This window comes from Medicago truncatula, chromosome 4 (genome assembly GCF_003473485.1).
Source record: "Medicago truncatula cultivar Jemalong A17 chromosome 4, MtrunA17r5.0-ANR, whole genome shotgun sequence".
Classification (NCBI taxonomy): Eukaryota; Viridiplantae; Streptophyta; class Magnoliopsida; order Fabales; family Fabaceae; genus Medicago; species Medicago truncatula.
This window is the reverse complement of record NC_053045.1, coordinates 14,963,866-14,978,217: the sequence shown is the minus strand read 5'-3', so window position 1 is coordinate 14,978,217 and position 14,352 is coordinate 14,963,866. Positions and strand designations below refer to the sequence as shown.

General features: G+C 32.5%; 1 protein-coding gene across 1 annotated transcript; it reads right to left on the bottom strand.

Annotated features, from left to right (window-relative positions):
- Window positions 1-9,881: 9,881 nt before the first annotated feature.
- LOC11441906 (uncharacterized) lies at window positions 9,882-13,034 on the bottom strand. Its single transcript, XM_003605741.3, has 3 exons — window positions 12,712-13,034; window positions 11,529-12,023; window positions 9,882-10,551 (listed from the first exon to the last, which is right to left on the bottom strand). Exons 1-3 carry the CDS (start codon window positions 12,806-12,808, stop codon window positions 10,031-10,033), a joined length of 1,113 nt encoding a protein of 370 aa, XP_003605789.2. The 5' UTR covers window positions 12,809-13,034; the 3' UTR covers window positions 9,882-10,030.
- Window positions 13,035-14,352: the final 1,318 nt, after the last annotated feature.

The following is a 14,352-nucleotide window of genomic DNA, read 5'->3' as shown; positions in this document are numbered from 1 at the left end:
TAGGATAAGTACGGTCTAATAACTAGTAACAGGAGAGCATTACATTGTGAACTGGATTCAACTTATAAATATTAAAAAGGTCTGGCTAAGGATTCCATTAATAGAAACTTTGTTTTGGAAATATAAGTTTTTACTTTTTTCTTAGCAAAAATTACACCATTTTTCGATGCAAATTTACTTATTTTAATACTTTAACCAATGTCAGCAATGGTTAGCATACTCCATATTAAAATCAACTTCGTTTCCCTTGTCTATTTTATTTTTTTTTCGACTTTCGCACCGGTTTCCAACCCACCAATGGTGAGCGACTAATCCGGCTCGTGTGTAGAGGCATGCGCACTGGCCAAATGTTGTTCCCCCTGGGAATCGAACCTGGTATTCCTCAAGTACGTTCTTGGAAGGAGCTTCTTGCCATTGGAGCCCAAACAACTTGGTTTCCCTTGTCTGTTTTAAAAGACAAGGAAACTGTTTCCTACATTTAATAATGAAGATTTAAGACTTTATCTTGCTTAAGATAAATGTTTAGTGTTACCATAGGTCACAGAAAACTCACCACAAAAGTAAATACACTTGTCCAACATTTTAAAAGGAGAAATGATGTTTTGTCTTCAAAATTTTGACTTTGAATACTCTTTTGTTTTTGTGTGTATTTTTAAAATGTGTATAAGTTGTAGAAGATAAAAATTAAAAGGATGAATACATATGATGACTTATAAAGTATCCGTTTAATGATGTTCAAATTCAAACACAATTATTCTAAAATTATGCAACCACAATTTAGGTAATGTTTTTGATGTTTTGATCGGCGTAATGAGGATTCTATCCAATGTCATGAATAGGTGATTGTAATTTCAGACGTTCACTTATCATTCTTTAATGAAATCTATTCGTTTGATTAAATGTATTAAGTTGATTTTTAATGAAATGAAATGTATTAGATTGATTTGGTAAAAAGAAGAAGAAAAAAAATTATCTAGATTTGGCTTCCAAGTTAACACCTACTATTTAGTCATTTTTATTGGTTACATTTTCTTATTTAATGCGCCCTTTTTCCTTTTGGTCTGGTAGACTGGTGGCTGGAGTTCACACAATTAAATGTGAAGAAGTGTGTTATGCAATGTCCCTATCAACTGAACTAAACTCACGGAAACTTAATGCGCACTTTTATTTAGAATAAATCGATCAAATGGTGTTTGATAAGAACGGTTTTCTTAGATAATTTATGAGGAAATTAAAAAGGTGGATGTTATGCGTAGTAATATTTTTTAGGGAAGTTACACATTGTAGTATGGCTATTTTTAAATTGTAAAAAAACAAAAACAAAATATGACTATTTTTAAATAAAGTAATACTTCTTTCTTGATGAGTAATTGAGTGTTCCTTATTTTTTTTAATCTGATTAAGGTTTTGGAGGGGAATGAGAGATACAGAAACCATGTGGATCTTCTAGCTGAAGCAATATTGAAGAAAAAACACATGTTTACTCGGTTGAAGGAGCTGGAGTAATATAGAAACTAGACTATGTGGATTGTATGGCTCGAAGGAGTAGAGTTCCTTTCCATTTCTTAAAATAAATGACAATATCATTACTATAATTTTGTTGTATAAGTGTTTAATTAATGTCACGTATTTTAAAAATGAGTATTTATATCATGTATTTACTATAAAAGTAGAGTAATGGAAATTGCCATTTATTTTAGATGGAGATGATCTCATCTCGACTGAAACTATGCGGGAACGGAAGTTGTCTTGCCCGAAACCATCATAACCTTTTTTGATTATTTCTATTCTTCTTCCTCGATTACAACTCACGGGTCTCATGCTTATTTGAGACACAACGGTTTGAAAATTTTGGAAGGTTAAAAATGGTATTATTTTCTCGAACAAGACTTCTTCCGTGGAAGACGTAGTTAATGACATTAAAGTTACCTCTCAAAGGTGACTTTTTGTTTAGAAAAAATAAGGACCTTGTTTTTATTATGAAAAGTTTTCGAACCATCTTTCTTGTTAAACAATGTAAGATCTTTGTATTATTTTATGTTGGATCGAGTATCTCTTGTATTTCTGTCTGCGTGATGGATTAAATATACTTTATTTTTGTTGTCAAGCACTCTTCCCTCGTTTTATCTAATAAAATTTTGATTTTGCCGTTAAAATAAACATGTCTACTCAATGTATCTTAAGTCACTTAGTCACATATGTAAAGAGGGTAACAATGCAGTCCAAAACAAGGGGCATGAAGCCAAACATGTTGCTACAATATTCATGGTATCACCCAATTAGCACAATGCAACCTTTGAATCTGCTCACCAATCATACTTACAAGGCCGTCCTTATACTAGACCGCGTAAATTGGATTGACTTAATTGATTCGTTGGTTTGATCATGAACTCCACAAACATAAAACTGGTTTGCTTCATATTATCCTCTTTCCACATATAACGATCTTTTTATGAATATCTTTTGACATGAATCAAATGAATATTGAAAGAAGATGCAAAATCAAACAACGTCATACAAGACTACGAACATTACAATGCCGCCGTCAGACGACGAAATCAAGAAAAAAAACATAGAAGAAAAAACTTGTTATATGTGAAAATCACTTATTTAGATAAAAAAAATAGAAAAAAAAAAAAAAAAAAGATGCAGATGAGTATTTTTAGTTTAAAAAATGATCTAAAACCATATTTCCTCAGCGAATGAAAGAGAAAGAGAACTTGGAGTTTCTCTCACTAAAAAACTAGGATCAAAATGTTGACAATTATCAATAAAATAAATGGGTTAATAGTGTTTTACCCCCTGTAATATAGGTAATTTCCTGTTTTCCCCTATAAAATTTCTTTTTGGATTCCGTCCTTGTAATTTGAAGTTTTTTGGTTTTGGACTTTCATGAATTTTGACTGTACAAAATCGATGATATGGCAGGGAGGTAAATCAAAATTTTGTCAAATTAACAAGGGGGTAAACCGAATTTTGCTCAAATTGCAGGGGTAAACTGAAATTTCCTCAAATTACAGGGGGCAAAATTTTTCATGAAGGTCTAAAATCAAAAAATCTTGAAATTACAAGGACAGAATCCAAATATAAAATAAGTAGATGAACATGTATTCTACATTTCGTAAAAAAATAAAAAATAAGAGTTCAAATCTTACACATTATTACACATAAGTTTTCGTGGATTTCCTTTTTGGAGGAAATAGCATTGCTAAATAAAATTCATGAAAAATTATTTAGTTTTTTTATGATGATCGGAATTTGAACATCGAACCTTCCATATATTATAAATCGTTTTATTCATGGTAAAGAGTATTTGTGAGCTCTAATTTTAAACAATTAATTAGTTACTTAACCCACAAAATTGACCTTGTGGGCTCTAATTTTAAACAGTTTGCTGCAAGTGGCCTAACCAAATATATTATGATTATTTTTTCTTAATAAGAAACATCATCTATAGATATCACATAGAAACCGATGAAGAAGACTGTACTTTAATGTCATGTGTAGTTTCAAACCTGTGTAATGTGTATTGTGTGGGTGGTCACATGACTTTTGCTTCCATTATTAATTGTGTTTACCACATGACTTCTTCTGTTCTTCCCTCGTGCCAACCTTAATGTAATTCACCAAAATCTTGTTTGAGAGTTACTTCTTACATCAATCTTGTTTTTTTTTTTTTAATTTTATTAATTTATTTTTAAGATTGTTCGATCATCATTCTTTTTTGGCACACATCAAAGGACCTTCTAACATCTTAATGTATTTGGTTAGGTCACAAGCTTGCGTTACTAAACTCGGCTAATCCAATGCAATTAGTGAGTATTTTTATTTACTACATATATTTTTGGACTATTTGTGTACTACATTTTAAATTTAGAGAGGGTGCATAACTTGTGATCTGTTTTTTATAGTTAACTATAAAATTCTAGCTGCCTAGTTGCCAATAGGTGTGAAAATTTAGAATTAGCAATTTTTTTTATAATTGAGAGGTCGGTGGAGAACACAATAAAAAATAGAAATTAAGAATATGGTTTTCTGTCAACAAAAAAAAAAGTTAAAACTAAAATATGGCTAGAATTTCAAAATGTTTTGTATGCTTTGAGGAAAATTGTAGCATATACTTCTCCTAGGTCTCTATCTTCCGAGTTGAATAAATAGATAGAAGGAAAAAGAATAGAAAACTATATCTTAACAACTTTTTGGAAAACTTTTTCTTCCTCTTTCCTAAGACAAAATCACAAAAACAATATTTTTCTTTATTCCAAAAAAGAAAAACAATAGAGAGGAAGAGAGAGGACATAATATGAATACGAGAGATTTATTTAAAAAATAATTGTACAAATAACATTTCTCAAATGAATATGCTCAATTGAGTTTTTTTTATTATGATTTTACACTCCAAAACTATTGGTGGCTTTACTTTGAAAAATGTCCTAAACTATATAAATATCGTTTTACAATGGGTATGTTTCATATTTTTGTTATAATTTTTTTTAAAGAGATTTATTTTTTTTAAAAACCTTCAAATGAAAAATTTGTTTAATAGCGTCTAAAAAAATCATTTTAGGTTTTTTATCCTTTTAGTGTTACATTTTTTGGATAATATTAGGGGATACTGTAGCATTTAGCTTAGATTTAGTTTTTGTAAAAAAAAAAAGTTTTGATTTAGTTAAGATTTTAAAGTTACTTATGATTGTAATTGTTTTTAGTTGATGAGGTTAGAATAGTTTCTCTAGTTGTAAATCCTAGGTAAGATCAATTGTAGTTCATTGTTTGTAAGATGAAAATTCCAAATTCAATAAACTCAGTTACACTTTGTTCTATATTACAGTACCATTTTCCTGGATCCAACTTAAGTTTCTGCTTTGCGATTATAATCTTCATCAGCTTCAAAGAAGTTTCTTTCTGCAAGTTTCATCTTCACGAGCTTCAAAAAACTTCTCTCCTCAAACATCATCCTCATCAACTTCAAAGAAGCTATATCAAGATTCTTCTTTGCCATCAAACTTCAAGGAAGTCTTCAATGGTGGATTTCACAAGTGAAGTTGCTCATAGTGTTAGGTTTGTGTTTTGATGATGTTTATTAGCTAGATTCTTTTGATGATGTTTAAATAAGTTTTAGTTAAAGCCTAGAACATGTTAAAGCACCTAGTAATCCTTGTCTCGTTGTGTCATATGTGTCTTGTATATCAAGTTTGTCTTTGTGTGTGAAAACCTTCATTTTTGTGTGGCAAAACTCTTTTTCCAAGTCCTTGATTTGATTCAAATTAATTTGAATCGTATCATTTATTCTCTCTGACCTTGTTTCTTGTTGATCATGTAGTTTTGATTTGATTCATGATTCTTTGAATCGTATCACATGTGAATCAAATCAAAATGTCTTGATTTGTATCATTGTTTTCTATGGTCTTGTATTTTGCCTTGTTGATTTCTATCACAGTTCTTTTATTCATATCAATCTTCATCTGGGTTGCCCTGATTCGAAACACATGTTGTGTGAATAGTATCAACCTTCATAGGTTTAGATTTATCCATTTACACATGTCTTAATCGAATCACATTCACCTTGATTCGAATCATAACGTTATTTTTGTCTAAAATATTGCACTTATCACTTATTCTTATATATAGCTATACCCATACCACTTCCAAAATATTGAGTTAATTATAGCTATCATTCTAGAGTCTTCAAACCTCTTTCTCCACTTGTTATTGAGATTAAACATTTTTTCTAAGATTCTTTGTGGATTTTGAGTTATATATTGCTAGGGTGCTATAGGGATTGTAGATTGGTTTCTTTCAAGGAACTTGATTTGGAATCAAGGGTCCAAAGGAAAAAGAGAAATTTCTTTCCACCTCCAAGGTGATTTTGTGGAGTCTTTCTAATCTTCTCACGTTCAAGGGGATCCAATCTTCGGACATAGAAAATAAGAGTTCGAGGTGAAGAACTTCAAAGATTACATGGGACTTTGAGTTTTGAAAACTTAGATAATCTCCAATTTCAAGGGTTACTTGAAGATTGGTGGTGTTCTGGTTGCTTAAGATTGAAGATTAGGGTTATCAAGGGAATTCTTTTTAAATTCAATTTTATCACAATTAAACTTCAATTGAGTTTCAAATCATTAATTTATATACTTTGTGTTAGCTTGGTTTATTGCAATTAGGTTTGGTTTGAATTTGTCTAGTTTTGTGATTTGTATATTTGATTGATTGATATTTGATGAGCTTTATAAGATTCAATATTTAAACCTCTCAATTCAACTTTGATCTTAGTTTTAAACGTTGTCTTAAGAATCTGTTTTCGTAGTTGTGCACGAATCTGATAAGTCATAAGTTTTCAATACACGATTTCACAAACTCTTTTAAAAATTGAAAAATTATATTCACACCCCTCTATGGCATCCTCTTGTTAGCTATATAGACCAACATCGAGAATCGATTCGCTCATATCAAACACTTTTATCTCAATTCCCAAATTTGTCTCAAAACATTGTTTTCATACTAAAGCTCTCCATCAAATTACAAGATAAAAACTGGTCCAGACCGGACCTCATGATTCAACAGTTCAATAATGACCTAGCAAAGGCCGTACAATGACCCACCCATTCAAGACGGACACAACACCTCTTAAAGGCGCTTGCACAATATAATTTTCTCTCATCAGAACACGGAATGAGGTCACATGATGACCTTATCTATCATCTTATCATCCAATGGCCATTATTGGCCTCCAACATCATCTCTCGCCATAACCGTCACCAGAAAACTCATCGGAGCATCTCCTCCACCGTACTAGTTCTCCTTTGCATGGGTATCGTAACTGATTCATCCTTAGACTCTGTTTTCTAACATATCATTGATGTTAGCGATTTTCAACGAATTTCTTCAAATCCTTTATTGTAATTGCTTCCTATCCACCAGAAACTGCTTCAGATTCAAAGCTCTGATGACAGATTCTCGATCCACCCATACCGGAGATAACATCGCATGCACAACCATTACTTCAACAGTAATTTATTCTACACTTTAGATTCTTCAGGATTATCCAAATCTGATAATTGTTATGGCCATAAACGAAGAAGATCCACCACACATTTTTCTTTCAAATCTCAATGAACTGACACCTCATAAGAAAAAAGAAACAAAGAATGTTATTGAACCAAAAATGGGTTTTGAACAATGGCTCTGATGTTTCTATGATAACAACGTATGAATGAACAATTGGATATACTAATATGTGTTCGAGTGTGCATGACCGTAGAATTAAATTCTAACTCTCAAAGTCAAGTTTTAGTTATAAAATATCAAGACTCAAACACAAAGAAAAGTATCTGATACAAAAGATAAGTTGTTATGAATTTGATAAAAAATTTGAAGAAAGTTCAACAGCAAAGTCAAAGCTCTAATCAGAAGAAGCATTTTGATTGGAAGCTTCTACTGGAATTAGACTCTCAAGGGAAGAAACTTCTGAAAGCGACGTCAACAGTCTAGGAGACTCTGGCTTGGTTTGTCGTCTTCTGAGGGAATGTCACTATCAGACTCTAAATAGTACAAATTTTCTTCTTCTGACCACATGAAGAAACAAACAAGAAAATTCAAAGACAAGGAGAATGTAGCAGATCATTCTATTAGAAGCAAAAGATTTTTGAATGACTATTCAACGACATTATCCATAAGAGACAAAGTTTCAACGACTTTGATCAAATTTCTCAAGGACTAATGTGATGAGTTGGCAATCTTCAACAATGACTTTATTATTCTCTCCTATATAAGGACTTGAGCAGTTGAAGGAAAAAAAAAAAAAAAAGCTTCTATCATTTAACAAGTGCGATTTTTCTTTCAAATTCAATAGCGCACAACACACTTAAAAAAATTCTTACAAACTTTCAATCTTAGAATTTTTTAAGTGTTTAGAAGTCACTTATACTTTAAGTTTATTACACCTCTGATTGTATATCAAGTGTAAGCACAATCTATTTATTTGTTAAACTCTAATTGTAGAAGTCCTCTTGTGTGAGGCAAGGAAGTATTTTACTGTTTGTTTAAGAAAATTGTAATCTTGTGTGATTATAGTGAAATATCCATTGGAAGTGCAAGGGAACTGAACTACCTTCGGATTATGAGGGGAATTGGGATAATTTGTTTGCGTTGTCTTCTCTCTCTCTCTCTCTATCTCTCTCTCTCTCTCTCTCTCTCTCTCTCTCTCTCTCTCTCTCTCTCTATCTATCTCTGTGTGTGTGTTTAACTTGATTTCGTTGTGTACTTTGCTCTTAAAGTTCAACCTCTGATCGGACTCAATCTTCTGGTCAGAACCTATTCTAACTTTTATAAACAATTAGAAATTTATTTTAAAAATCTAACACAATTCAACCCCCTTCTTGTGTTTTTCTCACCTTCAAAATGAATCCAAAGTGTAGATCCTCTGGTGTTGCTGATAACACACCGCTCTCCGAGACTTCATTCAGCTTTTCCTTGCACATTGTTATCGATGAGGTACCTATGGTTAATCTTATTAGAATATTTCTATATTCATTGTATGTTTATTGGGAAAAACTCATGTCCGCATAGGATAGATAAGACACTTGATAAGAGTTTATATAGAGGATGCAATCCTCACCTTATGAACCGGTTTTTAAGGATGAGTTGGGCCTCCAATTTCATTATGGTATCAGAGCCTGTCGATTTCAAGGGTCACTTACCGATTCACGCACCAATCCCAAAGAGTGCTACTGGGCGTGACGACCATTCACGCACCAAAGCCCAAAGAATGTTGGGCGTGACGGGGGTGTATTGGGAAGAAAAAAAAAACATGTCTCATATCGGATAGATAAGACTCTTGATAAGAGTTTATATAGAGGAGACAATCCTTACCTTATGAACCTGTTTTTAAGGATGAGTTAGGCCTCCAATTTCGTTAAATCTACCTCAACTAACATGTTTCACATTAAGAACTTGTAGCACACATTGTCATGTATCATGAACATTCAACAGTTTCAGATGTTTATTTTATATCTCACGAAGAGCTTGTAACGCACGTTGGCGTGCAAAATGATTTATTGCCAGATTCGGCAGTTCAATCCATTCTTCATCAAGATCTTAGTGTACGTTGGTTGGCAAAATGATTCTTCACCTGATTCAACAGTTTAATTGATTCCTTAGCAGGAGCTTGTAACACATGTTAATGTGCAAAATACATCAGATTTGGTGGTTCAGCAAGAGGCACAGGTTGACGAGCAACATGATACATCATCAGATTTGGTTGTTCAAGCCATTTCTCAAAAAGAGCTTGTAGCGCACGCTGACGTGTAAGATGCACCTTCATTAAACTCGAAACCTTACTCTTTATTTGAGGTGACAGTGTCGAAGACTCATATGGTAAATGATAATTCCACAGTTGTGAAATATAGCAATCCGTTGTTACAAAAGGGAGTGAAGTTATTTATGCAAATTCGTGATATGAAAGAAAATGGAGCTAAACCTCCTTTCACGCCTTATTAGACAAAGAAACAAAAACAACAACTCAAGAGAGATGCATGCAAAAGTCGTTATAAGGGTGCACCATCCCCCACTCCTCAATGATATTATTGGAATAAAGCTTGCTCGTCATGGTCAAACAATCCAAGGGTCTATGTGGTGGAATGCTTTACCATCGTTTACTAGAGACGATTTCTTCAGGGACAACTATGGTTTGCCTTCTTTACGATTTCCTTAGTTTCTTTTTCCTTTGTTCCGTTTTTTAGGGTTGGGTCTAGTCCCCCCTCTTGTATGATGGGGGTTTCACAGAGGTGCCATCCTATTTGGCATGTCTATGTACCCCACTGATGCATATCCTCCTCTTGATTCAGCTAAAAAAAATTACATCAACTAATAATAAAAAAATAAACATTTTAAATAACAGTAAAAAGCTCTTATAAGTTGTGACGTTTTCTTATAGAAATCAGAGTTTAGACGAACACCGGATATGAAAGGAATCTTCAAACAAGTTATATAAAGCAAAAATACAAATTGCAAAGTATGGCAGAAGGAGAGTCTAAGCAACAGGTGATACTATAATTTGATCAAGGACAGGGCCACACATAGATCCAATATCATCAATCCTTGTATGATAGAAAGAGCTGTAGAATGTGATTCTAGTTGTGTCTGAATCTGCTTTGAAGTTGAAACTTGCTGTTTTGAATGTTCCCTTTCCTAAAGATTTGAAAGGAACTTTAAGAGTCTCTTTTGCAGCAAATGCTTCAACCATCATTGATCCATGACAACCATTTCTTCCATCTCCAATTGTGAATTTCAAATTGTAGACTTTGTTTGGAACTGTTCTTAGAATTTGTGCAATAGCACTTTCCCTACCTGCAACAAGCTCCACTGCTCCATTTCCAAATGGTACTTGGAAATTCTTTGAATCAATGAATTTAATGGCTTTGAGGGATTCAATAATCCAGCCAGGGAGTGGTGACACAAGATCTTGTTGCTTTGGAGGAAGTAGAACACCATTTGTTGTGTTGAAAATAGGGAATGGACCTTCTTCAAAGCCAGGGTTTCTTACCAAATTATCTGCAAAGAGACCATGGTATAGTCTTATCAAGCATAATCCTAACACTAAATACTTCTTTTTTTAATGGCAAAAAGATATAGAAGTCTTCATATTTTTTTGAAAATTGAAGTGAAAAAAGCGCAACACAGTGGTATCCCAAAAAAGTAAATAGGTTAATTAGATAAATGATATTTATACAATCATTTTATGACAATTTTTGTGTCAACCCTCTCTCATACTCACATTACTCATTTTTTACTTTATCTCTCTATTGCTTTGATTTTCGTGTCAATACTTACTTTTTTTTACAAATCTATGGTTGTTTCATAACTTGTCATATAAAAGGTAGATCAAATAACACACCTTGTTAATTAAGTTTGTAGCTCATTATATAAAAATTAAGCAGTTATTCGAAAGGTAATTAAGCTAATTCCTTTGATTTTTTAGGGAAAGTTAATTCAGGTTTAAAAGGTAATAATTTTTCTTGCTTTTGAAGAATATTTTTTTCTATAACACCATTAACTATTTATTATTTTATTTCACTTTTATATCTTTGCAATAAATACTTAGCGAAACAATTACTAATGTACATTTTGACCAAAAAAAAATTACTAATGTACATAGAATTTTTTTTTAAAAAAAACAAGTAAATAAATATTAAACTTTTTTATAAAAGTAATAAGTAAAAAAAACTGGAGGGACTTTATTGACTTTTTTGTAAAATTATACCGATCATAGTCTTCAACAGTATTAACATTTTTTTTTTCCGAATGTAATACACTCCAATCGAAAGATTTTTCAAAAAACACTAGTATATTATTTCATGTAGAAGACAAGCATAATTTAAAGCAGATATGTTACTTAAATTCTCTTAAATAAAGATCGGTCAAGTCCAATCACAACGAATCAACATTAACAACAAATTGATTTGTTTAGATTAGACTAGACCCTTTTACATGAGTGCAGAGAATTGAGATAAATGGATATGATTCATTACCTCTTGTCGGCATCGGAGGGTAGAACTCTCTAATAGCAACAGCATCCAAAAGTGGACCACAAGTAGGATCTTCTTGAACACCAGGGTTATGAAATGTAACTTTTGCAAGAGAAGAACTAGCCTTGAATCCCCAAGCAATAACATCACCATTGAGGCTATAAAGTGTTTGCAAAGGAACTTCACCAGATTGTGGAGGTACTGAGATTCTCAATACTTCATCTTGAGCACAAGTCCTAGATGCTCCTAATATTAGAGCATACCATTGACCAGGTTTGACCTTGATGGTTTGGGAGATGGAGGCATCATTTCCAAGTCTAACTGCATGAACTCCATGTGACACTGGGAAGAACATGCCTCCAGGTTGTGGTCCTCCAGAGATATATTCTACTAGACCATTGATTTCCCATTTGGGAAGTGAATGTTTTCCAATGAGTCTTGTTTCCTTTATGAATCTTGGGTTTGGCTTCTCTTCAAAGTTCCCATTTTGAAAGTAAACTTTAAGGGAAAAACAAAAAACAGAAAGATTGGATCAGAAAAGGCACAAGTTAATGAGTTAAAAGTATAATATTTTGCTGTAATCAATACATTTGAATTTAATTTTTTACTTTTGAATAGTTGAATGCATAAAACTTAAGAGAATATTTCTACTTTTGGGTTGCTTAACTTGTGTCCTTAAGACACAAGTTAACATGACCCATTAGAAAAATCACACTGAGATATTAACAGAATCACCGAAAGGAACACACATATGTCTTGAATATTATGCTTGGATCGGAGGTGAATTCAAAAGAATCACATTGAATCATTGTCATTTTGGCAAAAACTGCACTTTTGAATTTCAACAAAATTATGTTACCACCATGATTTTGCTAAACTTACAACTCATTTAAACATTAGTGTAAAACAATGTAGCACTAATATGAACACCAAACACAACACTGACAGTGACATGTTTAAACCAATAGTAATTTGAGAAAAGAAATTAATTAAATGTAATCATATTTGTGACGGTGTCATGTCAATGTCAGACACTAACATGTCCTCAATATGAAGTGTTCGTGCTACAGAGGTAATACATACACTACCCACTTTCAGAAACATGAATAAGAGTATATTGTATAGAACAGATCTGACTTTGTAGATTAGACTCAAACTTTCAAACATGATTAGAGTTGAACATTACCTTCTGGTGACCTGAGATGAACATTAGCAAATGCTGAAACAGCAAATAGCAAAGTAATGAAAAATGTAGATATGAACTTTACTTCCATTTTCACCATGAAAAGAAACAAATGAAGAGGATTGGATTTGGAAATGCTAAGGAAGAAAAGGCATTTGTGTGTTAATGGACAAAGCTTTGCTTACTTATATTGTGCACTTAGAGAGAAACAATTTGAAATTGATTGTATCAAGGTTTTGACTTTTCCAGCGGAGTTTTTCTCCTTAATTCATGCCACGAGCATGGTGAGGATATCTAGGCCTTAAGATATTTGAGTCATACAGTTAGGACTTGGGATAAGTGCTTTCTAATAAGTAGTAATTAGAGTTATTAGATTGGGTGAACTAGATCTATTAATAATCTAAGAAAAACACATGTTGGTTAAAAATCTATTAGTATAACATCTACAATTAAGCTGATAACAATGTATTAGTGTAATGCTCTATGAAACAATTCAAATTTAGATCCTCTCATTTCCCTTGTTCTCTCCTTCTCTTTCCTTCATCAAGTTGTATGTATCTCTTTATAAATTTTAGAGAAAAGATCAAGAGAGAGAAGTTCAAGAAAGAGATAGACACGAATTAGAGAAGAGGCAAGAATAAGAGAATGAGAAAAATAAGAGGATCCAATTTAAAACAAGCTCAATCAAATCTTTACTAACATCACAACCGAGGAAATCACACTACAAGAAAACTTGAAATTTCTTATTTAGGAAAATCATTTAATTTCCTATAAAATGTAGGTACGTTTCCTAGGAAATTTTCGAGGAGAATTTTCCTAGGCATTTCTAGCTCTATTCTTAGGGATTTGTGAGGAATTTTATAGGGTTTCCGTGAAAATTTTATAGACATTTCTAACTTTTATTCTTAGGGATTCGGTAGAATCTTTTTTTTTCTTTTTTTATTAGACAAAAACAATAGAAAGATAAAGATGGAGAGAGAAAATAAGAATACAATGAGAATATGATAGAGATAGTTGCCCAAAGATTATCGCAAAATAGTGGTACAAATATCGTTTCTTGGATGGAAAACACAAGAAAATGGAGGTTTGGATTGTGTTTCGGTATTTTCAAACTCTTTCATGATTAACCATTTCTTTTAATGTAACTTGTTTGTAAAGTTTAAACACAGTAGTTATTTATAAAAATATTTGAATTTAGTTTGAGACAGAAGGACAAGGTGAAGTTAAACAATGAAAAAGTGGATGCAAAACATAAAGAGGGGGGAGGGAGAGAGACACAATAATTTATATTGGTTCACTATCAAACTGATAACTAATACAATCCGTCAGACTTAAGTGAATTTGCCATCCCAATGAGATGGACTTCTTTCACTATAATCACACCCGATTACAATACTCAAGGTATCCACCCCAAGATTTTGATTACTTTAGACAAAATAGATGCAAATGATTCAGTGATTTGGTAGGAGTGTGGATCATAGTCACATAATACGCATTCGCGTTGGTACGCGGTACGCGGCATGAGAAGAATTCGGTATGTACAGGGGTATAGAGCTTCGGTCTGTAATACTAATGAAAATGTATAGTATATGTCAATCTGTCAGAGATAAAGATAGAAATAGAAAAACAATAGCTTAAAATGTC

Coding starts and splice junctions, on each gene's coding strand:
- LOC11441906 (XM_003605741.3), bottom strand. CDS start 12,808: ATGGTGAAAATGGAAGTAAAGTTCATATCTACATTTTTCATTACTTTG. Junction 12,024..12,711: donor TCATCTCAGGTCACCAGAAG/GTAATGTTCAAC, acceptor TTTCCCTTAAAG/TTTACTTTCAAAATGGGAAC. Junction 10,552..11,528: donor CCCTCCGATGCCGACAAGAG/GTAATGAATCAT, acceptor GTCTCTTTGCAG/ATAATTTGGTAAGAAACCCT.